Genomic DNA, 27,981 nt, shown 5'->3' on the forward strand with positions numbered 1-27,981 from the left:
GACTGTTTGAACTGTCGTCTGCTAGACGGGCTTGTGTGAATCCGAGTCGAGTCAACTGCTGGGTTCAGCGACAAATGAGGGAGTGGCACCAAAATGAAAAGAAGAAGACGAAAAGAAGTTGGAGATACAGTTAAGATATATGGGGAAGAGAAGAGGATGTGAGGTGTTAGATGTATCCAACCTTAGGTGTTCAAACTCAAGACCGGGACAAAGTAGAAAGCGATGTACCGCGACCGACTCTCAGTGCCGACATACAACTTCCAAGCTTTATTGCTTAACGTCTACAACAGGCGAAGTATTGAAGCTTTGGCTCACCTAAACCCGACGACTGAATATGTAAGTGATCCACGTGTGAAAACCAAAACAGAACAGCGCGATGACAGCCAACATTTCTATCCCCGACTGACAAACAGTAACACTGCATGCGAACTGACTTGGGTCAACGATCAAACCAGCACCGCCCGAACTGAATTTGTTGGAGCTGCCATTATCGTGCGCAATTCTGGTAAAAATATAAACCCGGTATGCCGAATTGAGTATAACGAAAGCCGATGTCAAATATACACAGGGATATTTTAAAATGACTTTCAAAATGTAAAGGCAGATAGCAGACCTCTTTATAAGCAATATGAATGACTGAATGTCCACATACAAGTCGAATGACGCCGTCCATTATGCTGACAAATGGGAACTAGCTTTGCGCATGAATTCATTGACATGAATTTTGACTGCGGAGGCTTTTGGCAAGCTGAAAACAGGCACAGGCAGGTTTTAGTGGAAAAAGTAAGTGTTTTTAATGAAAACGTCGGAGTAATGGGATAAATAGCTTACACACCTCGTCCTGAATATCTTGCATATTTTCCCTTGGGTCGATTTTCATGTATTACCTCGACAAAGGCTCGGTAATACATGAAAATCGACCCGAGGGAAAATATGCAAGATAATCAGAACTCGGCGTGTGTAACCTATATATAATAACTGCTTGCTACTTTTGGGGGCAAATTTGATGGAAGAAAATACGATCCTTTGTTTTTGTTAATGTCCGTGTTACGATTCAGGAGGATACGTTCATGTCCGTGTAACGATTTAGGAGGAGACATTTATGTCCTTGTAAATATTGTAGCCAAAGCTGAAAAAATGCATTTGGGTTAGCAGGGGATAGGAATATTTTCATGAGATTGTTTTAACACCACCCCCCCCCCAAAAAAAAACATCGATTTTTTTTTTTTAAATTGGGATTTTCCTAGGATTTTACGTGCAACTAATTTTTTTTTTTCGATCTAGTTGAGAACCTTATTCCAAATGTACCTAATCATTAGGTTAAAACTGTATTCTAAATGTCTGTTTGAATATTGTAGTTATTTTTGACATTTTGATTGATTTCATGTCCACTGACTCCATGTAACTTGTGACAGGTAGAACGCAGATTTGACCTGTTTTGAACATGATGTTACTTTTTTTGTGGTGCTTTGATGTTCCATAATAACCTAATCTTCATAATATGAATGTATCCTAAAGGTCTATTTAATATTATAGTTTTCATTTATAACATTTTGAATAATTTCATGTCCACTGACACAGTGTAACACGTGACACGTAGAATGCTGTTATGACTTGCTTTTAACATGTTTTGCTATTGTTTCTGTTTTCATATTCCAGAAATAACCTAATCTTTAGATTGTAAATGAAAAGTTAGTGTATGTATAACATTCTGGTTGTTATTTCAAATATTATGAATATTTTCATGTCCATCAACATTTTTGTAACACGTGACACCTACAACAACATGTTTAACTAGTTTTAGCAAACTTTAACAACTTTTAGGGATATTTTTAACATGTGTCAGTGTTTCTGTTGAAGTGTTATATTTTATTTTAGGGTTTATACTTCTTGTGGTTACTTAGCAGAAAGTATCAGTTTTGACTTTTATGATGTTTAAGCGTCTTGCGACATTACGTGACACTGCATTCAAGATTTGGCTCCAAATGTACTTTTAAAGACTGATAATGCTTCTGCAGGGTCTGTTCACTAGAAATAAATCAACACCAGTTGTATGAAATGATATTAATGGCTTCTGTGGTCAGTTTTGTTGCACATGTGGCTTTTCTCAAAATTGGCGTATCATGGCATATTATCAAACCGTACACATTTCCCAAATGCACAAACCATTCTTTTATTACACAAATGTGTTCATCAAAGACTAATGTATCACTTAAAACACACAAAAAAATCAACTGAAAAGGTTTAGTTTGTCACAAATGTCCAAGCACCCCCCCCAGCACGTTTTGGCAAAGCCTCATATATGACTCAAATTTTCAATGACTGTGCAACATGTGCGTTTTATAGAGCTGTTTGTGATCCGGTCTGACTGCTGTTATCTCCTAGTATGCTTTTGAGAATTATCTTTGTGTTTAGCAAAGCAGATTTTTATAAGGCTAGAGAGGTAGAAAGCAGGCACTGTGGTGCCTGCATTGTGATACATTTTATTTTGTTTTCTTCCTTTGTGCAGAGAAATTTTCTTTGTGAAAGAAGAGACGCTTGCAGTGCCAAGACTCTATGTTCCCATCCCAACCTGCATGCTGCGCGTCATCGACAACGACACTGGGCGAGAACTGCCCACCGTTTTCCAGAAGGTGGCCCCATATGTCTACAAACGAAACAAGGTAATCGTTACACAAAAGGTTATCATTGGATTGAAAAATACCTCGTGAAACTCAGTTGTATTCTTGGAGTCCTGTTGCTGGAATGTTTTCTTGCGTGCTATTATAAATACAATGCATGCACTCTCTGCTGCTGGAAAAAGTGTGTGTTGACATTCAGTCCGCATCTTGACTGATAATTTGAGTTTGAGATCATATGTGTGTGTGTTTGAATTTCAGTTGGAGATCATGTTTATAGGCGTCTGTCTGTGTAACTCTGTCTGCATTTGGTCCTGCTTCTGACTGTTTTAGCTCTTTGTGCTTGCAGAAGGGGTACACATTTGTGGCAGAAGCTCGCACAGTGGAACAGCCTTTGGCATCCGGCCCTTGGCGCATGCGTCTGATCGGTTCCCTAAGCCCTCTGCCCGCCCCTCGCAGTGGGGAGGTGAACTGCAACTTCCAGGTGAAGGAGATAAGAGACTACTACCTTCCGAACCCCAAGGACATCATCTTCAGGTCTGTCACAGCAATTCTTGATGTCTGGATTTGACATGTAGTTTATGGTTCTGCTTGGCATACTCCACATTTAGCTCTGTGGAAATGACGTCACATTCTGAAAGAAGGTTTAACTGTTTGAGATGCATTACCTGTGAGTTGCCATGTTAACGCCACCTCTCAATGATTTTTAATGAAGTTGAACTAATACAGTGCGCTTTGACAGAATAACTCTCAAACTCATGTCAAGACAAGTGTTGTAAATGTTTATAAAGGATTATTCATTCACTCAGTTGGTGAGCACACAACCACAGAATACTCACACAAACAAACAGAGCTGCATCCACGCTTTCATTGAGTTGTTTGTCAAACTGCATCTACCCACTCACTCCGACCCCCTTTCTCCCTCTTCCCCCACCCTACTGTCCCTGATGCGTGACTAATGAGGGGCGTGTGCTGCTTGTGCTGTACTTTGTACAAACTTTGACACTCACTGGTAAAATGCTCAGTCATTATTGACCTTTTGTTGGTAGGTCAGTTGTCTAAAAAAAGCAGGGCGTCGCCATTCGAAGGTTATTTACTGTCTGAAATGCATCCGTGCCCATGGTCAGCAAGCGGAGGGTGTCGTTTTTAGGAGGGGTCGTTATAGGAGGTTCTACTGTAATTGATTGTGACAGTTCAACAGTTGTGTGGTCTTGTCATCAGGTACTCTGTGAAGTTAACAGAGGAACAGCTGTGCAGCCTGCAGGTGTCCACTTCCAAGGCAGACGTCTACGTGCGTCTGTGTGTTCTGGACAACGAAGAGGAGATGGCCAGTGCCACGGGCAAGGGTCATGTGGTCATCCCTGCCTTCGTCTTCCACAAGGACCCCCTGCTCCCTGGGGAGGAGGCTGCTCAGCCTGCCCCGACTCAGCCCGAACCCAAACGCTCCAGTTCTCGTACATGTCAGTATCGTGTGTGTATACATGCGCCATGTGTGTGTGTGTATGTCTGTGTGTGTGTGTGTGTGTGTGTGTGTGTGTGTGTGTGTGTGATATTTGTTGTGAGTGGCTGGGTGTTTCTTAGTGTGATGAGGAGTGTAACTTGGAGACTAGTTTACGCTTCTGCTTATGGAAAAAGTAAATGAGTCTGTCTCAAGGGACAACATACTTTAAGGGGAGGTTCTAGTATAAAATCTCACCAAAATCGCTTCAGTTGTGTTCCTATTTAGAATGGGAATTTGAACTGTCTTTCGGCTCAAATAAAGTCAAATGCATTGCTGACCCACATATTGTGTTAGTTAATATGTCACGACAACTGCCGTTGAGAAACAATTCAACGGAAAAACATACATTATCTAGAAACCGAAAATAGTGATTTTGGCGTTTCCTTGATAATTCTTCAAGGAGCGCACATTTTTTAAAGAAATTCAAAACATACAATAACATGTAATTGGACTACATTTTGTGGAATCAAAATTACGTTATTTTAATTAAAACGTTGATTTCATCATATTTACATATAACGGTTTTAACTGACAAGCTATATTTTCTTTGATTTTATCCCGACCCACAAACGCCTTCCACAAAGTGTAGTCCTATGAATACTAAAAAGCCATGCTACGTTTTGTTCCAGTCGGTTGAGAACATTTTGAGTTATCAAGGAAACGGCGAAGCAAGGTGCCGAAAACATCATTCTGAGAAAAAAAGGCTTCAAAGTTTAGATACTTTTTATTCTTGTTGAAATTCACAACATTTCATAAAGATCGGTGAAAAATTAGAAAATAACGGTTTATAACTGACAAAAGCTTGGTTTTCTTCTGAAAAGTACGTATTGAAACTCAGTTATGGACAACGGACCTACTCACAAAATTTCATAAAGATTGGTGAAAAAACGGGATTTAACGGTTTTTTAACTGCCAAAAATCAACTTTTTATTCTTGTTGAAATTCAGTTAGGGACAACCAACAACATTTCATAAAGATCGGTGAAAAATTAGAAAATAACGGTTTATAACGGGTTTTTAACTGCCAATAATTAACTTTTTCTTCTTGAAAAGTTTGTATTGGAGATCAGTTAGGGACAATGGTCCAATTTTGGTGTAAATCCGACGATTAGGGACCAAGAAAACAAGGAGCAGAGTGTTTTTTGGCGGTTAAACTGTCATTTTAACGGTTTAATGATTTGGTGAAATTTCTTCCACCACAATACTATACAATGTTTTATCTACCCATTATTGCAAGAACCCCTAAATCTGTAGAGATTCTTATTAATCTCTCTTTCTACAAGTACTTACCAGTTCCATTTAACTTTGCATACCATGCTAATTATTCAGTAAAAAACTTTATACCATCAAGGTTATACTTCTATGTGGAATAGCCCGGTAAGTGTGCTATCCCCTATAGCCCGGGCGTTTCCCGCCAATAGGGCAGGCGCCTCTATCGCCTATAGCCCGGCGACGTCATAGTGACGTCATAGAGATGTACAGGCGCCTCTATACGCCTATAGCCCGGCGACGTCATAGTGACGTCATAGAGATGTAACCTGCGCATGCGCCAACGGCAAGCTGATCATAAAACTCAGGTCCCATGACCCCAAAACCAAGGTCTGATTAAGGGGAGGTCGGGAGGGAGTCTTTGTTAAATGGAACTGGTAAGTACTTGTAGAAAGAGAGATTAATAAGAATCTCTACATTCTACTACGTTCTTACCAGTTCCATTTAACTTTGCACGAATACCATCCTGGAAGGTGGGAAATCAGACTGAAGAAAATTAAGTAACTACAGCCTAAAAACCCGTGCTAGATCGATAGCTATCTTCATTGGCACAAAAGATAGCTATTGTAATCCTTAAGGTAGAACGTAGTATTAAAAATATACCCAGTACGTACCTATAAGGAAGTTGCTGCCTGTGCTACCACCACTTTGTCTATCCCAAAGGTGTTGTCGGTCCGGAGGGAAGAGTAGTGTCTGAGGTAGAAACTGGTGAAGGTAGATTCGCTTCTCCAGTAGGCAGCGCTCATGATCTGAGCCAAGCTGACTCCCCTAACCAGTGCCAAGGAAGTGCTGATAGCTCTGATCTCGTGAGCGCGCAGTGTGTGTACGATGGGAGTGTCAGTCTTTTCGTAACAGAATTTAACACAAGATGTTAACCACCGCGCTATCGTTCCCACAGCGATATCCTTGCTATATAGCCGGTTGAGCGAAATGAAAAGTCTTCGTTTAGTGCCACGGAAAGGTTCGGTCCTTTTAAGGTAAACCTTGAGAGCTCTAACAGGACACAACAAAAGATCCTCATCATCAGAGGATAACCAGTTATTCAAGGCAGGGATCTTGATAACCGGAGAAAAGGAGTCGGAACTCTGATTCTTCGCTCGGAATTCCGGTAGAAAGCAGATAGACACCGAGTCGGGATTCTGCTCTCTGCCGAAGGCGATGTCTCCTCCTAAACCGCTGAGTGCGTGGATGCCGCTGACTCGCCTGGAGGAGGCCAAAGCTATCAGGAACACCGTCTTCCAAGTGAGCAACGTTAACGAGATGTTTTCCAAGGGTTCGAAGAACGAGCCTCTGAGTACCTTGAGTACCAGGAAAACGTCCCATTGAGGGAAGACGTTGGGTTTCAAGACAGATATGTTCTTAATCCCGTCTAGGAGGTTCCTGATGAGGGGAGTGTCAGAAAGGTGAACCGGGTACTTCCCAGTGGAGGCTGAGATAGTATTGGTGATAGCCGATCTATAGCCGGCCAGCGTGCCTGCGCGAAGCTTTCGCGACGCGTGCAGGTAGCCCAGGAAATTGGCTAGCTCGATAGCTGAAGGATGAAGAGGGTCAAACTTCTCTTTTCTGGCAAACCCCGCCCATTCAACCCATCGGTAGTTGTATAGGTTGTCTGTAGTAGTCCTCTTAGCCCCGAGCATGAGAGGTATTACAGATTTGTTCAAGCCTTGTGAGTGCAGTCCTGACCGCATAACTTCCATGCGGTCAGTTTGAGAATGTCGACGCGCGGGTGGGCGATTCCGGAGCGTGGTTGAACGAGCTGTCCTTCTGACAGTGCTAGAGGAAGCGGTTCCTCGCAGGAAAGGCTTTTTAGCTCTGGGAACCACGCGCTGGTTGGCCAAAAGGGCGTAACCAAAATCAGTGTGGGTCTCTCTTGCCTGTACTTGGCTAGTACTTGTGGCAAGAGAGATGTCGGGGGATAGGCGTAGGCCTGTAGTCCCCCCCACGGAATCGCTAGCGCGTCGACCTTGAAGGCTTGATCGTCGTGAACCGGGGACACGTACATCGGTAGCCGAGTGGTGTACTTGGTCGCGAAGAGGTCGATGAGTGGTTTGAACCATCGACACCAAACTTTGTGAAGGGCTTGGTGAACGATTGTCCACTCTGTAGGCAGGACCTGCTTCCCTCGGCTCAACTGATCCGCTATCGCGTTCAGCTTCCCTGGAACAAAGCGAACCGAAAGTGTGATCTGACGTTTCCAACACCAGAGAAGGATCTCCTCTGCTTTGAGGGATAGGGAGAGGGAGACCGTGCCCCCCTGCTTCTTGAGGTAGGACAGGCAAGTCTGGTTGTCCCCGTGAATGGTGATGGATTTCCCTGTGAGAGACGGGGCTAGGCACTGAAGAGTGCGAAAGACTGCCTCCATCTCTAACAGGTTTATGTGGAGTTTGGACTCTGCTCGTGACCACGTGCCCGCAAACTCCTGACCGGACGGGGAGACATGTGCTCCCCATCCCGTCTTTGAGGCATCTGTGAAGAGAGACATCACTGATGTTGGAGTCTGGATGGGTACTGAGCTGTGAAGCCACGAGTGGTTCAGCCACTGTGAAAGGGCGATGATGAACCACTGACCCAAGGGAATGACTTCCTCGAAAAGAGGCGGTTTCTGGGTCCGTTTGCGAATCTCTCTCTGCAGGGGTCTCTTGAAAAGACGACCCAGGGGGAGCAGGTTTGAGAAGGATTCCATCATACCGAGTAGCTCCAAGAGCTGACGGTGGGTGGCTCTCGGGAGGCTGAGAAGAAGGTCTCTCTTTTGCCTGAAAGCTGTCAGGCGCTCCGAGGAAGGGGCCACTGTGAACCGCACCGTGTCGAACCACATGCCTAGGTAGAGGAACTGTTGGCTTGGGGTAAGTTCTGACTTCAAGAAGTTGACTTGAAACCCCAGCCGAGAAGTGGTCTGCAGAACGATGTCTGAGTGAATCAGACAATCTGAGAAGTTTGACGCCAGCGTGAGCCAGTCGTCGAGATAAGTCCTTAGGCGGATTCCGTCGATTCGTACGAGTGCCGCTAGCTCCTTCACGATAGACGTGAAGACGAGAGGAGCTGTAGACAGACCGAAAGGGAGGACGTTGAACTCGAACGTCCTGCCCTGCCATACGAATCGGAGGAACTTCTTCATGTTCTCCGCCATGGAGACATGGAAGTAAGCGTCTCTCAGATCGAGAGACGTAGCCCAATCGCCGGGGCGAAGGGCTAGTCTGAGGGACGAGGTGGTCTCCATCTTGAACTTGGCCCTTAAAATGAACGTGTTCAGGGCTGAAAGGTCGAGGACAGGACGAAAGCCCCCCGACTTCTTGGGTACCGTGAATAGGTGGGCGTAGAAGCCCGGGCGTGTCACGTCCGCAAGGCGTATGGCTCCCTTCTCCAACAGATTGGCAACTTCCTGAGCAAGAACGGAGAACTTGATCTGGTTCTTGGGAGCTCCAAAGCTGATAGGAAAAGGGGAAAGAGGAGGAGGAGAAGTGAACTGAATCTGATACCCCGATCGCACTATCCTGAGCACGTGACCGTTGTCCACTGACCGCAACCACTCGTCTAAGTGGCGGTGCAGGGAGCCCGCAGCAGGGTCCGGTACGTGCTGACAGGGGCGATCGGGGCTCACTGAAAAGACTGTTTCTTGGTAGAAGCAGTCTTAGTGTGAGAGGACTGGGAGTGCTTGGAGCCCTGTCTCTTGTTTTTCCCCTTACCCTTGGAATTCTGTTGTGACACAGAATGAGGTGCAACAGAGTGTTGCTGGGTGCCGGGAGTGGTATGAGAACCAGCAGAAGACTTGTTTTTCTTAGACTTCTGCTTTGATCTCCGAGAGCTGGGCTGACCCCCCTGAAAGCCCTGGCGGATGGAACGAAGGTAGGACTCGGCCTTCGCGTCCTCGATTGTCTTGTCCGCCAGTACTTTCACGAGGTTGGCTTCGAAAAGTGAGTCTCGCGCGAGAGGAGAGTTGCGTAGGACGCGCACCTCCTGAGGTTTGAAAATAGAAGACGCCAGGAAGTGGTCCCGGAAAAGGGCCTCTGACTGTACCCTAAGGTTGACAGCGCGGCTGATCTGGTTACTGAGCTGCAAACCGAGTAGCGCGAATGTACTGCCAACCAGGGTCGTGTCGATGGGCTGCGTGTGAAACTGAAAGGTACGGGCGTCCCTCCGAACCGAGTGAGTACCCAGTATGTCGAAGAGGAGTTTCTGCAGAGACATAGCAGTCGAAAGACCTTGAACGACCTGGGAGAGAGAGGTCTGAATGTCCTGAAAGGTCTTGGTAGTGAGGTTGATACCTGACACCGGAACGGCTTTCTTGGATTCAGGAATCATGTTCAAATCCGAGGCCGCGGGTCGGCTGCAAGGCATGAAGGGTAGCAGTTCTGGCAGAATGTCCAGAGGTGCCTTAACCTCGAAAGGCACGAAAGACCCAGCCTCTCGGGCATGTTGAAACGTGGGGACCTCGTTCCTGACAGGGGCGTCTGACACCTTACGGTTGTTGAGAGGCCCTGAGGAACGCAGAATCTTTTCGCTGTCCTCTAGAGAGGCGGCAAGAATAGGGTGAGGGCTGAACCCGAGTTTGGCAGAGTGTTGTTCAAAATTGCCTAAGCCACTTCTGTCAGCTTGAAGCTGACGAGCCTCAAGAGAGAGAGACGATTTCTCGACTATGAAGTCCGAGAAGGGTCTCAGAGCGGCTAATAGTTGTTGGTGGTGGGTGATACCCTCCGACTCGTCCGGTGCGATGTCCCTAGTAACCTTTCCCCCCGGTTTGTTTCCACTGTCACCGGCTAGGGTAGTGGAGGATAAGGGGTGAGAAGAGTGAAGCTTCTCGACCAAGGTCGAAATCAGGTCATCCCGAAACGAATTGAGAATAGGTCCCAAAGACCGTGTGGTCACGACTTCAGGGTCGGTCTGTACCGGTCGTATTGTGTCCTCGGGAGACGGGTCGTGTTGTGGGACACGGGTCGTCTGAGAAGAGCGGGGGAGTTGAGGGGTGTGTGCCTGAAAAGGCAGCGACCCTATGGGAATTCCTGTGCCGGGAAAGCCCGTATAACTGAGCCCGCTCTCCATGGGATCATCTGAATCTTCCTCACTAGAGGAAGAGACGTCCGAAAACACCGAGGTGCCCGCTCTGTTCAGCTGAGACTCCACGTATTGACCTAGGAACTGCCCTTGAGAAGGTAAGTTCCTGGGTGCCCCTGTCTCGCTCAACGACTGACCCTGAGAAAAACTCGGGTCAGAATGTTGAAGTGCTGATGGAGCTGGGCCGGAAGAGGTAGTGTGTTGATCAAGATACTCAGTCTCCTTCAATTCATCTACCAGCTTCAACAGCGCCGCTAGTCTCTCCTGAGAGATCGGAGTGGTTTGAGTAAGGCTCGAAACCGGCTCTCTCTGAGAGGAAGAGGGGTGCTGTTCGTCCGAATACCCTCCCGACGTTGGTTCAATCCGATGTCCGCTAATTTTAAAGGTAGAGGCAGGCCTCCGATCCCAGGTCTGCTCTCCACCTCTAAAACCTGCGCCCGAGTCACTAAGTCCGGTACTGAAGGAAGTTTCGGTACGTGGACCGTAACCGGTGGGTCTCGGACCGCCAAGTCCGAGCGAAGCGGAAAGAACACGAGAACTGGGCTTCAGTGAAGACCCGTGTCTCTCAACGAGGGTGGTACCGGGACCCTGGGTACCAAACGCTACCCTCAGGGGGTAGGTCCGCTCATCCAGGGTGGCAACAGTCCTTTCGCCGGTGCCCGGTTTGGCCTGCCGGGCGTGGCTACTGGGTGCTGCGCCGCCACCGCTCCGGGGCGACCTGGCTAGGGTCTCCCCGTGAGCGGACCTAACATCAACCCGGGCGTTGAAGCCCGGAGGCAAGACAACATGTCCGTCGGTTGCTCTCCCCGCAAAGTAGGAAGGCAACCGTACGGGCCCGGGGACGAAAGGGGTGCCGCTACTCTCGTTATGAGCTAAACCTGCAGCTGGCCGCTCCAGGTCTGTGCTCTGCGAGAAAGCAGCGTGTTGCCCTGCGTATTGCGTGGACGGTGTTTCCTCCATAGTGGGGGAAGCATCGTCCTGTACACACGCTAGGGAGCAACCACTCACCTCGTCATGTTTGCCGCCCGGACAAACTTTCAGAGGTGAGGGGCCCGGAACGTTCAAGGCTGCCTCTGGGTAGGCTATCGGCATGAAAGCGAACCCAGGGGGAGGGCTGGTCAGTGCAACTTCGCGCACTCCGATATAATCTCGGAGTGCGGAATCCGCGGTAGACTCGCCCGGTTGAACGGTGGACGGGGCACTGTCATTACCCGTCCCGAGAGGGTTGGGGTCCGACAGGCCATGTGCCCCGTCACGTGTTCCAGGCCCAGTAAGGTACTTGTTAGCCTTGTTCAGTTCGGCACTGAACATGGACTCAAGAACCTGTCTCTGGGAGAGATCGCCCGTTGTAGGACGAGAGACCTTGGTCCTCTTCCGTGACCGGTCGGTCTTCTCAGAGACCGTGGTTCTATCTCCCCCAGACTCCGGAAGGGAGAGGGGAGCAGAACCTTTACGCTTATGCGAGCCACGGCTCACGAATTCTGCCCAAAACAGCCGCTTAAGTTTCTCCAGCTGCAGGCTGTAATTTGACCCGCCAGGCTAGTGATAAGAGCTGAGGCTGGCAGCGAGTGTTTCTAGGTCACTCCTTGGCTCTGGAATTCGTTCTGTTTTCTGTATTGAGGAGTACACTGCTCTGCTGCTGTCTCCTGTGTTTTCAAAGTGGATTATCTTCTACATCACTATTGTTGTGCCGATATCAATTGCTGATTCCAATTGCTATGTGTGTGTGTTTTATAATGTGACTGGCAGATTTCCTAGAACACCCTTTAGAGTAATGTAATTTAGACAGAAGTATAACCTGTGTATAGTCTATTTTCTGTGTTGTGGAGTATACTGGTCTGCTGCTGTCTCTTGTGTTTTCAAAGTGGATTATCTTCTACATCACGATTTGTGTGCCGATATCAATTGCTGATGCCAATTGCTATGTGTGTGTGTGTGTCGTATTATGTGACTGACAGATTTCTGAGAACACTCTTTAGCATAATGTAACTTAGACAGAAATATAACCTGTGTATACGGTCTATTTTCTGTGTTGTGGAGTACACTGGTCTGCGGCTGTCTCTTGTGTTCTCAAAATGGATTATCTTGTGCATCACGATTTGTGTGCCGATATTATTTATGAGTCCAGTTGCTTGATGTGTGCTCTTTAGTATGTCGACTGAGAGATTTCCGAGGACACTCTTTATTATAATGTTATTGAGACATAAATAAAACTAGCGTATAGAGAAGCTTCTGTACAAACATGGATGCCACAGTGCACTCGGAATCAAGTCATTTAGAAAAGCTAAATGCTCTTTGTAGAATCTGTGGTGAAAGATCTCGGAGAAAAAGGGACAGCACACCTGCAAACTACTCCCAAGAAATTGAAGAAATAAAAACAAAGAAAAGACAAAAAGGTGCTATGGACTATTGTAAATAATGTAACAGGAGAGAGTACAGGTCAACACATTGTTTGTATATATATATCCAATAGGTAACTGAGTGCAAACCAAAATCGGACAGTAACATTTCTGGTAGCTAATACTAGGCGAATAAGGAGTGGATAAACCAGTGGCACAAAGAACTGACAAACGGCCTTTGGCTCGCTAACTGTCTGTGTGAACCAACACGAAACTGGAGTACGCGCCGCAGACAGTGTGGAGCCAGTCTGTTTATTGACCCCGACCTCCACAGCGCTAATGACGTGTTCTGCACAATTCAGTGAGTGATTCGTAGAGAGGCTTTAACTGTAGTCACGCTAGTACCTAATTTCTTCTATCAAAAATCTTACATGCACCACACAGCATGGGTGGAAGTTAGTGCTTGTTTGTGTTGTGTGCATGTGACTGTGCTGTAAGACGTGTAGAATGCATGCATTATAACGGGCTTAGTGCAAATCACGCTCACATTTCTCCAGGAGTGTTTGGTGTCTATGTAAACTGTGTTCACTGGACTATGCGATGAGATCAAGAGCGTTGCAACTGCATGAATGGGAAGATTATTTTATCTATGAAAACAAAGGCAGTGTGTTTTCCCGCGCACACTGAAAGAGCAGAATCAGCCCGCTGACAGCTGGGGTATCGCGTAACAGCGTGCTCGCCGCTGGCAGCCCTCGGTGGCTCGCAGGCCGCTCAGGAGATTAGATCCGCGGTAGCGCAGCTGGTGTTGCTAAAAGTAAAGAGGCAAGCTATGCGCGGCCGTGGAGCGCTTCTTGGGTGCATCAGGGTTGTTTCTAGTAAACTTGCCTGTGTGTACCGAGCGTTGCGCAAAGCGGTAATTCGGACTCCCAGACTGCTCTCGCGAGGACAAGTGCTGAGAAGAGGAAACCCCTTCTAAGCCCCCGGCCTGTTGGTCGCTCATAGTGGGAGCTGAATGAATTAACTAAAGTGTTGATTCACTCAAGAGAATTATAAGAGAGAAAATATCTCCTGGTTAACTCTAACAGCCCCGAAAGGGGAATAATTTATCTACCGAAACAAAGTTAAGGAAGACAAAAGAGAGAAAACAAAAGGAGACACTATTCTAAATGACCTACAAACAATAAGGTAAGTTAGAACTCTCAAGGTTTTCTTTACAAATTAGATCTAGATCTAAATAGAAAACCAGATAAACAACAAGATGGCTGAAAAGAAGCGTATAGAATATCTTTGTTTTCGTTTTAGAAAAGCAAGAAAATTTCAAACACTTCCCTTCATACGACGACACTGTCCGATCCCACGAAGAACAGGCTTCAAACTGGTGAGTGTAGCGTCTCAAAAGTCCCACACATCCGTGACTGAACGAAAATCCTTCCTTATTAGCGAGAGGGCACTGAATACACGTCTGCTGTGTTTGTCAGTAAGAGTTTTATGATCAGCTTGCCGTTGGCGCATGCGCAGGTTACATCTCTATGACGTCACTATGACGTCGCCGGGCTATAGGCGTATAGAGGCGCCTGTACATCTCTATGACGTCACTATGACGTCGCCGGGCTATAGGCGATAGAGGCGCCTGCCCTTTTGGCGGGAAACGCCCGGGCTATAGGGGATAGCACACTTACCGGGCTATTCCACATAGAGGTATAACCTTGATGGTATAAAGTTTTTTACTGAATAATTAGCATGGTATGCAAAGTTAAATGGAACTGGTAAGAACGTAGTAGAAACATTTTTTTGGACAAATCGCTTTCACCCATGCTAGAACCTCCCCTTAAAATTGCTTTTGGGGAGGGCATTTTCTGTCAAATATTTCTTCCAAAAAATAATGAATGAACATAAGACTTTTTACTTTTGTTTCTTTCAAAGCGGTTTCAGGCATATACAGTTGAATCTGCTTATAACTACCACCCAAGGGACTTGCCAAAAATGGTCGTTATAGACAGGTGGAAACACACAACACATGGAAAGTCAAATTACATAGCAAAAACTTTGTCAAAGCGATCCTCATTATGGCCAAGTGGTCGTGATTGAGATGTGGTCACATTGGGCAGGTTAATACTGCACACTTGACAGCCAGATATATAATGGGTTTACTTTTCTGTGTGCAGCAAATAGAGGAGGTACCAAGGGAGCTAAGGGCAAGCGTGCAGAGTCCGCCAAGAGTCCTGATGGAAGAAACTCGGTCAGTTGACTCATGTGCACTGCAGATGTTTATTGATTCTGTCTTGAAATAGCTTTCGAAGTAAGATTGGTGTCATGAAAATTATATTTGGGAATTGATATGCAGGTTTTGGTGAGTTGAGATATTGATTGATTATTGCTGATGCCATATTCCATTTTCATTTCTGTAAACTACAGCAGATGAGCACCGAAAAGATTAAATTTTGAAGAGAAACGGTCATAATGCTGGAGATTCTTATTATCACTCATTTGAAGATTATCACTGATCATGAGCATATTTGTTATTCTCTTTGGGCAGAGAGGCAGCCAGCATTCAGAAGTTGGAGTCAGCGATGAGCTGGATGAGAAAGAAAATAAGGTGAGATGATGCATTTTACATCAGTTCATGAACTTAGGCTTTTGTAGAAAACAGAAATGGCCATCCAAAATGCATAAACCGCTCACATATGCAGACACATTTATGATTCAAACCTATTAAACGGTTGCATGAGGAGGTTACATACAGAAATAAAGTGAAGGTACGCATGCACACTGGTTGTTATGTGGAACTTTACTGTCAAATTGGATTGGAGGTGCATGATGACCAACACTGGTTTAGATCAAACATTTCGCTTTCACCTGAGAAAGTTCAAACGATTTAGTGAGTTAATTATTCTTGCTGGTTTCAGCCCCACAAGTACATAGTGCAGGCGACAGTGCTGAGGAATAGCTGGCCGCTGTCGGAAAGCTGCTGGACCTTTGTGCAGATGCTGAAGGAACAGGAAAAGAACGAACTGAAAGGTAGGCTGTATTCTGATACACAGAAGGTTTTTTCAGGTATTGCAGGGATGGTGCTGTTGTGCCATTTAGTTTTCACACGATACGTGCATTGGGGCAGCAGAATTAAACAGATCTTTGTGCAGCAGTCCTACTTTTAATGCTGACAACAGGGAAAATGTAATTTTCATTCTGTGCAGTTCATAATCATATCATTTAGCTACTGTTTAATAGTTTGTATTTCTCTTTACGTAAGCAATTCATATTGCAGAGTTTGTTTTCCAGTTTTCGAAGAGGAGGAGGAAGAGGAGGATGATGATGAAGAAGAAGTAGAAGAAGAGAGCCAGGTTGCAAGCAGACAAGGCTCTCAGGAAAAAGTTAATGAGGATGGGGAGGAAAATCTTCCACAGGATGATCATGTTTCTGTGGACGTACCTTTTTCTCAAGAGGAAAACATTTCACAGAACCCTGATGGTCCTCCAGAAAACAATGAAGATGATGGTAGAACAAAGCATTTCTGAAATGTCTCACTCGTTGGAGTTTATTTTTCTAATTTTTTGAAATTTTCATTTTCCACAACCAAGATGTTGAAATGTGTACCTTTCACAGCATGGGATACTTCTGTCTTGCATGACAAGAATGACGGAGGCATTTGTTCAGTGGAAAGTTGACATCAGTGTAATGCACAGCTGTCTCTTACCAACACTTTGCTTGCTTGCATGGGCAGTTATAGTTTGAAAAAAAAGGATTTCAGCAGCAAACTGGACTGGCCCATCACACATGAAATGCAGCTTGATCACTATTCGTTGACGTTTTTCTTCGCTGGACAGCACTTTCTAATATATCGTTGTGGGAATGTTATTGTTAACTTTCAGCATGCAATTTTTGGTTTATAACATTGTCAAGTGTTCAGCAAGCAATCTAGTTTTTGTTTGCTGCAAAAGTTAAGCTGTTACTGTTTGTTTCTTTTTTTCTTCACTGTCAGTGTGCAGGTTTTGGTACTGTTGATTCTAATGGAGAAAAGGAAAATGTTTTGACATTTGCCACCAAAAATGTTGTACTGTACAACTCTGGCTCAAACACTTTTCAAGGCATAACCAAACACATATTAAATGAACTGACAAGTTGTAATGTTTTCTTACTGCGTTGCTGAGAGTTATAACAGATGTTACAATATAACCTTTCTACTCTTGCACTCAGTACAATACAATACACATGATGTATCGATTGCAACTATACATGTAGTTGTGGTCATTTTCAAAGCTTGACATCAACTTTCATTAGAATGGTAAACTTAGTCTTTCGTGATTTGTACGCATTTGAGTGAGAAGGTATGGTTCTGTATGTAAAAATGGGAATTCAGCATAACTATTTTCATACAGTGAACCATGGTTTCATTATTTTCTGAAGGTGTTGAAAAAAAGATCATTTTGATTCAGGAAATCTTGGTTTTTTTTACCGCCAGTTGCCTACAAGGAGCGGCCACCATCCCCGGTCCAGAAGGAGAAGGCGCCAGCAGCAGGCCAGAAGGGCAAGCCTAAAGGGAAGGGGGACAAGGGAGGAAAAGACAAACAGGACAACAAGGGCTCTCGCCCTCCCTCCCAGCAGTTTGACATCACCAAGCCCAACTGGATTCTTCGTATTGTGGTGGATGCCAACATTGCTGTTAGTTGATGCCTTCCTTTCTATCATCTTGTTGCTAATGAACGGTCTTAAGTTGTTCTTTTACATAGCCTCAGTGTTCACTGTTCACTTAGGTAATCTAGACTGATAGAATGTTCTGTTACCATGCTGTTGATGGTAAATGCAGAGAAAATGGAAAGAAGAGAAGGAAGAAACCAAGGAGGTGTCATTTTTGAGAGAATTACCATTTTGTCTATATTTGATAGTCATCTTTTCTTCTATTTTTGACTTGATTATTTGAAAGGTGTTTTGTTTTTTACCCCGCCATTTAGGCAGCCATACGCCGTTTTCGGAGGAAGGAGTTTTTAGATGATACAAAATACTTCAGAAGTCTTTAAGAATATTTTGATGTCAGCCTTTTTACATTGAGTCAGAATTGTGTTGTCTACTTTGCCTTTTTACATTGAGTCAGAATTGTGTTGTCTACTTTCAGGAGGAGATCGAGGTGAAGAAGGACACGGAGAGAGCTGATGAGATCCGAGCCATGAAGAAAGCTTGGGAGGAGGCAGAGCCTGGCCGAGCTGCTAAAGTAACCGTTTACAACTTGTTTACAGCAGTCCCTCTCATGAACGGACACCCTTGGGCCATAGCAAAACTGTCCGTACATTGCAGGTGTCCGGTCACGGGAGGGGTGACCACACCACCCCCTCCCCCATACACTCACACAGAGACACACAAACAACAGGATTGAGTCTATGCTAATCACTTCTTGTGGCTACCAAACAATAACAATAAACTCCTAATACTTCTTTAAACGTTCTGTAAAAAGGATTTGTATGAAAAGTGTTGAAAAGAAGAGATAAAATAAATCCTCAAGGCAGTGAACACACTCACCATGCACTGACATACGAAAGCAGCCACAAACACAGCACAGAGGAGAGTGTGCAGATGCTTTGCAAGAATAAGCTTGAAAACCAGTTTGAATAAATAGCAGCAGATAGAGCTGCATGTCATAATCAAGTAATTTATTTGTTTCTTGTCTGGCTTTATTGACTGCATGCCGATCATGTGGCATGGCAGTGACTTTTCACTCTTCAGTCGGAAATACACTGTACATAACACAGCTCCCACTCTCCCTCACTAATGCCTACCGAAATTGTGTAGAAGAGTACACCTCTCTATTTCTCTCCGATGCTCTTCCTGCTGACATGCGGTGACACCGGACACCCCCACAGAGTTTAGCCAGCTAACCCTCCACCCCCCCCCCCCCCCTTTCTCTCTCTCACTCCCTCCAGCCATGTACTGTTGGGGGCTGTGGCCAGAGAGGCCAGCTGCACTGTTCACTCAGAGCAAAACCAGTTGACTGTGTCGTAACTTTTGACAAAGCAAGACAACTGAAGGGTTCATAGATTAGGCAACCGACTCACTGGTCAAGGCTGAGGGGAAACAAGAGTATCTTGTCAATGAAAGAGGTTACACACAGACACACGATGGGTACACGTGCACTCAAGTTATCAGTGACTGTCATCACACCATTGCGGCTGTGATCTTTGTACCAAGAGCCGGACTGCTCTGTTATCGATTTTGTTGTGGTGAAAATTTGACGATGGTCTGTCCGTACATTGGAGGTATGACCTGCTGTTGGGACCGAAAATGAGTGTCCGCGTCCACGTTTTGCAGGTGTCCGTTTAAGGGGGGGCAAATATAGAAGGAAAACACTCCGTGCCGAGCAAATGTGTCCGTACATGTCAGGTGTCCGCTCACGCCGGGGGCCGTACATTGCAGGGACTGCTGTATTATTCTCTTCAGTTTTAAAAACAATAACAAACCCATAAGATTCTGAATTGTGATTCAGCTAGACAGTAGCAGTAATGAAAAGGAAACAGATCCTCCCTGAAAGTCACTCACCTTTGCACACAAAATAAGTATTTCATCCTGCAGAAAGACCCTTTACTTCAGATTGCCGACATTTGAATTTTAAGTCGTCTGTTTGTTTGTGTTTGTTTTGGACACAATAACTGCATATACTTGAAATTTGCTTAATTGGTTTCAAAACTTTTTGAACTTCATTTAATTGATTTAGGACCTTGATTACGCCAGTGTTCTACATATTCTTTGCCTTTGGTATCATTTAAATTGTGATGAAAACTGACAGCAATTTGCACTTTGGCGGGCAGGCCCTGCAGTCACGCCTCAAGTACCTGAGCACTCACACCATCAAGCTGCAGCCAGAGGGAGAGGAGGACAAGGAGAAGGAGGGAGAGGCTAGCGGTGAGCCCGCAGCAGAACCAGAACCCATCCCCCCAGCCACACCTCTCTCCGCCAACGAGGTCAATGGCCTGGAACCAGAGCCTGTGCTCCTGCATGAGCCGCCCCCGGCCCTTACCCCTCGCGAGATGCTGCAACCTCTGGATATTACGCCCTTTGTCAAGTAAGTTGAAGTTTTGTTTGAAGGGCTTTCTTGATATTTTGTATGTTAAACAAAAATTTGTTTCACAAGAATTGAGTGGGACAATGCAGACCTGTTTACCAGTACGATTTGGGCGTATTTTGTACCCCAAATTATTATCGGTACGCAAATACGCGACACACGCACAAAATACGCCTAAGAAAAAGTCTAGAATACGTTTTTCGGTGTTGGTGTGCTGATTACGGGATGGTACAACTGATACCGGTTTCGGTCGAAGGGAGATAACCATGACAGCGAGTCTTCAGCTGTGGAAACCTTGTTGTTGGCACGTGCGATCGTCTGAACAATCGTGGGAAAATGAAGCGAAAAATTTTTGCCAGTTTCGGATGACTGTACCAAATCTAAACAGCAGAAGCAGCAGATTTTTTTGGAGAAATATAAGAAAGAGCCAGGAATTGTGGAGTCTACTATGGGAAAAAATCATGCACACTGCAAGTATTGTAAATCAGATTTCTCCGTTGCCCATGCTGGGAAATATGACATCGAACGACACTGCAGTTCCAAAACTCACCTGGACAAGGTTGCTGCAAAGAAATCCCCTGAAAGGTGCCAAGGAATTATGAAGTTCATTCCCGCAAAGCAAATCCTGCCAGAAGAAAAGGCTGTAGTCCGTGCTGAAGCAATGTTTTCTGAGATGATTGTAAAAATGAACTTGCCACTGTCAACCGCAGATGTTATTTCACGCACTTCGTCTTTTCATTATCAATCTGTTTGGAAGACACTGGTTATAATGCTATAAACTGACAGGTAAATAAAATTGTTTTATCCCTGTTGTATTGGAAGGAGTTAAATTCTGAAGGTGTTCACAAGACATGCTATTCTTACACAAACACGTTTGCACCCACGCGTACATTTTCCCTAGCCCATATGGCTTTGCTTGCAAAGTACACCAACTTTTTGAAAAATACACTCAACTTTTTGGGAAAGTACTCTTGCCTCGGGTTTAGGGTAAACAGGTCTGACAATGGTTCGGGGTTATTCTTTGAAGGGCTTGACAAGTTGAGACACACCATTTTGACATAAATTTACGATTTTCTGTAAATTTCGAATCCATTGTGAAGGGTTTTTGTTGGGTTGCTTTAGGTCGGAAAACTAACTAATAAAGGGGGAGGGTGCTGGAGAGTGCCTGGTTCCATGTCTGATCCAGAGAAGGTTAGATGGTAGAGGTCTGAGACAGTGCATAATATATTTGTGATGGTTTATTGATTACTGCTTTATTGGAAATAGAATGATTGGAATGCATTTTTTTTTAGGACAAGAGCAAAAAAAGAACACATTAATGCACTTACCTTGGGGATGTTTGAGGCACAGTTTTCCTTTAATTCATTCTGTCATGCGATTATTCTGTCTGCATGTGCAACTTACATCCTACCTGCTCATTATTGTAGAAAAACTTTGGACACGCCGCTGCTGGTCGATGAGACAGAGATGCAGCGAATGATTGAGGAGCGTCAGAAGCAGATTGCAGAGTACAAAGAGTTCCGCAAACAAGTTGAGACTTGGCGAGCTCATGATCGTGCTGCACGCAACCAGACCAAGATCAAACAGTTAGATGATGCTCAGGCTCTTCAGGTATGTGACATAAAGAATTCAGCACCAAGTGTGGGTTAAATAGTTAGGTGTGGGAAAGCTGTCTGCTTTAGTTGTAGCTGTCAGTATTAGCTATGTCTTCTTCTTCTTCTTGGCGTTCGCAGAGGTATTGGCTATGTAATACAGTGGAACCCCCCATTGACGTGGGCCGGTGCAAAATGGACAAATTGATCAAAATCTTTTTTAAGATTTTTTTGCAGATAATGGTCTTATAACATACCTAAAATGCATGTGTGTCTGTGTTTTTGTCTAAAGTGTCATATTTATGTGTCAATAAAGACAATATTTGAATAGTTTATCTTCAACGTCGTTTTTCTCATGTCGGCCATTTTGCGGCAGTTGCATCTGTGTTGTTGCGATTTTTCTGGCTGTAATTTAGCTAGAGCAATAACTTTTTGTGCAGTTTGTGCAGAATATCACATTCTGGGGGATTACGAAAGGATTTTGTTGCCATTGTATTACAGTCATAACCAGGTTATTTCAAACAAAATTTTTGCAGGGGTTACCCTAAAGTTTGACGGTTGTAACAAAGAAATGTCCCAAACTCCAAATATAAATATAATAATCAAAATCTGCTTCGTAATCCCCTAGAGCATACCCAGAAAGATAAAATATAACAATAATTAGAAGTGTGATAATCATACCTGCTGAAATATTATTTTCCCCCTGTACTCCAGTTTTGTCTGTTTTTGACTGTTTATGTCGCGTAAAACAAAAACCAGCAACCCAAAATACAAAAAGTGACTTTCATTTATCATTGTTTATTCATTACTTTCATAAAATAACATTCAAACAAAATAAAACATTCAAATTAAAAAAAAACATAGTGCACTGGCCCACCTGCCCTTAAAAAGGGGGGGGGTCTTAAACTGGGGGTTTGAGTTTTTTCGGGGGGTTATGAACTTGGTTGCAGTGTACGTACTGTCAGGTTTAAACACACACTCATACAATTGCAGTTTACTGTCATATTAACACACACCCAAACACATTACAGCAAAACAACTTAAACTCAAATTTCAAAGAAAATTTACTTATGGCATAATGCTCGCCCGGCTCCCCGCTGAGTGAAGGCTGAAAGCACATTTGACATTGTAGCGTTTTAACCAACCAGTGAAATCTGAATGTCCTAACTCGATGGAAAGCATAACGACTTTTCTCCTGAACCATCTGTCCGCTCACAGGAATCTAAATTAGTCCCATACGCGATTGTTGAGGTTTTCGTACAGGCGCCTCTCTTTTTGTACTTTCGCTTCGCTATCCTTCTTCAGTTCTTGCCATCTCAATAACACAGAGTCTTATCCTTGACGATACACAGGATTTGCGTCTTCCTGACTCCTAAGGAAGTCCCGATTGCCATTTCTCTTGATAACTTTAGCTCTATACTCAAGAGTCAGCGCTTTTCTCTTTCTTTCGCGAATCTGCGCATAGCTGCGTTTCTCAACAAGTCTTTGGAAAACTGACAAGATAGCGTATAGAGGAAAACCGGATGTATTTGGTTCTCGCGCCTGCGAGATTTAAAAAAAAAAAATTTGTCTCGCGATAGTTGGACGAGCGAGAGCTGCCATGTTGTGTTTTCGTCTGCTCAAAAATGCGTGAAAGTCGTAAATCATCCCAAAAAGCTTGGTCGTAAGTCGCGTTTTTGGGTGAGTCGTCCACTGGGGGTTCATTATATAGTAAAATGCATCCATGGAGATCAGTCGTAAAAAGGAAGTAGTCGTAAAAAGGGGAGTTCCACTGTAGCTTGAATAAAAAAGCAAGAAAGGTTAGTATTTGGAACGTTAATGTTTTTTGCAAAAGAAATTCACTGTATGTAACAGCTTTCGATGTCAGATGTGACAAATACCTGTCAGAATCAGGTATGTGATAGATAGCTGTCAGCATCAGGTATAGCTGTCAGGGTCAGGTGTATGACAGCTAACTGTCAGCTTCAGGCATAGGTGTTAGTGTCAAGTTTGTGACAGATAGCTAACTGTTAGCTTCTGGTATAGCTGTCAGTATCAAATTTGTGACAGATAGCTGTCAGCGTCAGATCCGTGATAGCTAACTGTCAGTTACAGGCATTGCTGTCAGCATCAAGTAGATAGCTGTCTGTGTCGGGAATGTGACACCAACTGTCAGCTTCAGGTATAGCTGTCAGCATCAACTAATACAGGCAAATCCAGCTAACTCACAAACGGTTAAGTCAAAAATTCGCTTAGCACACAAAGAAATTCTGGTCCGGAATTATCCCTCTTTATCTATGTGTACAAAGTACCCTGAGCTCGAAATGGGATTTCTCTTACGTAAGTCGAAAGACGGATAGCACACAACAGAAAGTCAGTCCCAAAGACAAAGTTTACTCTATATTTACTACAGCAACTCGAAACACGAAACTTGGCGTCAAACACTAGCGCATTGTGTAACCTTATTCCCTTCTTCTCTACACGGACGCCACACACCGACTGGTCAGTCGGCACGCAATAAAGTATGAACTGAAGTTAGGAGGGGGCGAGGAGTAAGGAGGGGGCGAGGAGTAAGGAGAATTATCCAACTCCAAGAAAACATTCTGAAAAAGGTGGGGAAGTGGTGACAAGGCAGTGAACGCACTCACCATGCACTGACATACGAAAGCAGCCACACAAACACAGCACAGAGGCAGAGGCAGGTGTGCAGATGCTTTGTGAGAATAAGCGTTGAAAACCAGTTTGAATAAAAAAAAAAAACAGCAGATAGAGCCGCATGTCATAATCATTCTTCTTGTCTGGCTTTATTGACTGCATGCCGATCTTGTGGCAGTGACTTTTCACTCTTCAGTCGGACTGTACACAAACCGCTCTCACTCTCCCTCACTGACTACCCTAAGCCCTGACAACTGATCCTTGGAAATTGTTTGGAAGAGTACACCTCTCTATTTCTCTCCAATGCTCTTCCTGCTGACTTCAGTGACACCGGACACCCCACTGAGTTTAGCCAGCTACCCCCCCCCTCTCTCTCTCTCTCTCTCTCCCCAGCCATGTACTGTTTGGTGCTGTGGCCAGAGAGGTGTCACCGGCTAATTGAGGCCAGCTGCACTGTTCACTCAGAGCAAAACTAGTTGACTGTGTCTAACTTTTGACAAAGCAACACAACTGAAGGGTTCACAGATTAGGTAACCGACTCACTGGTCAAGGCTGCAGGGAAACAAGAGTATCTTGTCAATGAAAGAGGTTACACACAGATACGCGATGCTGAGAACGGTGGCCGATTTTTCACTCTCTTTCTCGGAGGGCCTTCATCATTGCAGGGACTGCTGTAAAGAAATGCTTGCTCAGAAACTAACTCTTTTTGCATTGAAACATGCACCAGAACTGGTGGACACCATCGACAATGTCAAACATGAAATCGAAGCAGTTTGCTTGAGGAAACGGTCGTCAGCAACTCAAACTTCTCTGTTTTCTTTTTTTAAGAAAATCTGAGGTGACTTTCTTTGTGGTCCCGCCCCTTCCCTCTGTAAGGACCCCCCTCCATAAGGACTGATTTTTGTCAACATTTTCAAGGTCGCTAGAGAGGGGTTCCACTGTACTATGACCAAGTCGAAATTTCGGATAGGACACAATAACAATTCGGTCCCTTCAATTTCGTCTTATCCGGATTTGCCTGTACAGTGTTCTAGATGATGGAATGTGTAGCAAAGACCTGTACGTGTACGTGTAGATATTGCGTCACCTGTGACTCATTTTTTTCTCCAATGTTCCAAATGCATACGTTGTTTTGCTGCCACCAAGACTGCAGATCTTGGCAAACGCGTGATGTAAAAACTAGATTTGATGACGTTACCCGTACACGTTCCCGTACACGTGCTGAAAAGTGCCACATCTAGATCTTGCTATTACCAGTCTCTGTGTCTCTGACAGTCCCTCAAGAACTATCAGTTTTATTTATGTCTTTGTGTCTCTGTGCAAGTGATACAGGGCATAGCTCTGATGCTTGCAGTACTGTCATCACCATCATTGAGTACTCACTTGACCTTGATTATTGCTGTTTTGTGTCCAGCGAAGGGTGGACGAGTACAGGGCTCGATACAGGGAGGCACTGGTCTCACTCAGATCACGCTTGGTTGCTCCCCAGACCCTTGACCTAGATAGCTCACTGGGTAGCATAGAGTCCATCCATGATTCAGAGCTTGATTTCATTTAGTACATGGAACGCTTGTCAGTACTGCATGCTTAAGTAGAGAAAATCCATTTTGTTGCAAGGCTTGATATATAAATGTTAAAGCTTTGCAACTGTGTTCTACCCAAGCCTGTAGTTCTTTATACCACAGTAGCCATCAAGCATCATCATTTACCAATGAAAAGGACTGACTTTCTAATCAAAAGTCAGTTTCAAAATGACCCCTAGCTTGTGTTTTTCTGTTCATTTGCCCTAGCTTCCTTCAAAGTAATAGACATTAGGCTGCGTCCTAGTTTTGAAGTGTTTGCACTCTGCATTTCAATTCCCTGATCTTACTATCCTTATGGTATTCTTTGCTCCAGACCAGACATATATATATATATATATATATATATGGGTTTGCTTGTGTACAGAATGATTTGCACTTTAGTACTCTGCCTGTCCTTCTTTTTTGTCTTAGTTGTAATTTTCAATGGACGGATTTTGGTCATGTTTTGTTTGTTTTGTTTGTGTCAGCATGTGTCACTTCTTATCAGTATTTTGTGTGTGTGTTTGTTTTGTTTGTGTAAGCATGTGTCACTTCTTATCAGTATTTTGTGTGTGTGTTTGTTTTGTTTGTGTAAGCATGTGTCACTTCTTATCAGTATTTTGTGTGTGTGTTTGTTTTGTTTAAATGTGATTTTGCTAAGATGAGCAGTTGGCTTCACTTTTGACTTATAAGATTACCTGATTTTTTGTAAACCACCATGATCCATCATCAGTATCCAAGCCCTATCCCATAACATTTTTTATGTAGACTTCAGATTGATTTTATCCAAAATAATTTCAACCCCGTTTTAATTTTGGATTTTTGTCTTTTTCCCTTTCCTTCCTTTGCACCTGATGTTATCCGCACCCTGACCTTGACCCTGACCTTGCTACCTCCCTTGTGCCCTTCACCCTGCTGCGACCTTGACATGACCTCATCAGACCATGGTGGACCTGACCCGGGAGGCAGTCAACGTTCCGAGGGAAGCCTTCCGCCAGCGCTACCTGGAGGCGGGGAGACTGAAACAGGAGGAGCTGGAGAGACAGGAGGCGGCCATTAAGGCAGAGCAGGAGGCCAAATCCGACAAAGGTCGCAAGAGTGCCAAGGGCAAAAACAGTGGCAAGAAGAAGAAGAAGTAGAGACAGACACTTTGGAAAGTAATAGAAGGAACACAGCACAGACTCTTTGAAAAATTTTCAAGGAGAGATTTTTGACACCTTCAGGAAATTGGAACATATTCTCCTGTTGTAAGCTACCGCACATATTCTTGGGTAAGAAGAAAATGTGAGCCGAAACATATGTTGTGAAGTGAAAACAACATTCAGCTCAACTGAAAGGTAGAGGATGTTGAACTTGTGGACTACATATCCAAAGCGTTCTTTTTCACTGAAATTGGTTTTTTTCTCACTTCTGCTATTTCATGTTTATGTTCCGTCCAAAACATTCAATGTTTTTAACACATTTTGAATATACATTTTGACGAGATACTGTTTTATTTTTATTTTGAAGAGTTATTTTGAACTACAAGGTTTTGTTAGGACTCTGACTTTAACTTTGATTCTAAAATATGTCTTTAAAGTTGTCATGCCAGTATTACCCATATTTTGATTGTGTACAAAATCTGATCAGTATGGAGAAGAGCAGTAAGTTGTTAATTTACATGGATTTTATTACATTATCCTGTGCATTCAAACATGTGTATATATTTTGTATTTTTGTATTTAAATGTGAACTTGTTACAATGAGTTTGCATTATTTACATCTGACTGAAGAATATAAAATTCATACTTGAGTTGTGACTTTTTTCATATCTGCTGCAAATCTTGTTACTTATATGATGCAATTTCATTCAGATCGAAAAGTGTGACTGTGTGATTTGTTTGAAGGGTTTCTGTGTTTCATTCCCACCAGCACACACGCCTACCTCTCTCTGTGTCACTCACACACACCAGCACACACGCCTACCTCTCTGTGTCACTCACACACACACACACACACAGACACACACACACCCACACACTCACTCACTCACTCACTCACTCTCACACACACCACACACACACACTCACACACACCCAGACACGTACACACACACACACACACACACACACACATTCCAATGTTTGAATAAAGTGATTGTCTTTCGGTACATAATTTGTCTTGTACCTTTCCTCTCCAGCATTTGTATAACTGTGATAGTGATACTTGGATCCACCCGGACCAGGATAATGATGTCATTAATGTTGATTTTTGTTTCCTCACCCTCGCCCCCCTAGATCTAATGATTTTTTCTACAAAATTCCATGTGGTGACATTACACTGTGTAGAGAGATGTGTCACATTAAATTTCTAAACATTTTAATGGCCTTC

At 44.2% G+C, this 27,981-nt stretch overlaps 1 protein-coding gene across 1 annotated transcript in view; it reads left to right on the forward strand.

Moving 5' to 3' along the window:
• Positions 1-27,973, forward strand: part of LOC138962194 (androglobin-like) — a 248,118-nt gene extending 220,145 nt beyond the window's left edge. The window contains exons 42-53 of the mRNA XM_070333927.1: positions 2,510-2,663; positions 2,968-3,155; positions 3,840-4,078; positions 14,941-15,014; positions 15,312-15,371; positions 15,682-15,793; positions 16,055-16,270; positions 17,235-17,434; positions 17,886-17,981; positions 19,570-19,823; positions 21,251-21,434; positions 26,553-27,973. Of these exons, the coding sequence (XP_070190028.1) occupies positions 2,510-2,663; positions 2,968-3,155; positions 3,840-4,078; positions 14,941-15,014; positions 15,312-15,371; positions 15,682-15,793; positions 16,055-16,270; positions 17,235-17,434; positions 17,886-17,981; positions 19,570-19,823; positions 21,251-21,434; positions 26,553-26,750 (1,975 nt within the window). The 3' untranslated portion in view covers positions 26,751-27,973. The remainder of the gene's footprint in view (positions 1-2,509; positions 2,664-2,967; positions 3,156-3,839; positions 4,079-14,940; positions 15,015-15,311; positions 15,372-15,681; positions 15,794-16,054; positions 16,271-17,234; positions 17,435-17,885; positions 17,982-19,569; positions 19,824-21,250; positions 21,435-26,552) is intronic.
• Positions 27,974-27,981: the final 8 nt, after the last annotated feature.

This window comes from Littorina saxatilis, linkage group LG3 (genome assembly GCF_037325665.1).
Source record: "Littorina saxatilis isolate snail1 linkage group LG3, US_GU_Lsax_2.0, whole genome shotgun sequence".
NCBI lineage: Eukaryota > Metazoa > Mollusca > Gastropoda > Littorinimorpha > Littorinidae > Littorina > Littorina saxatilis.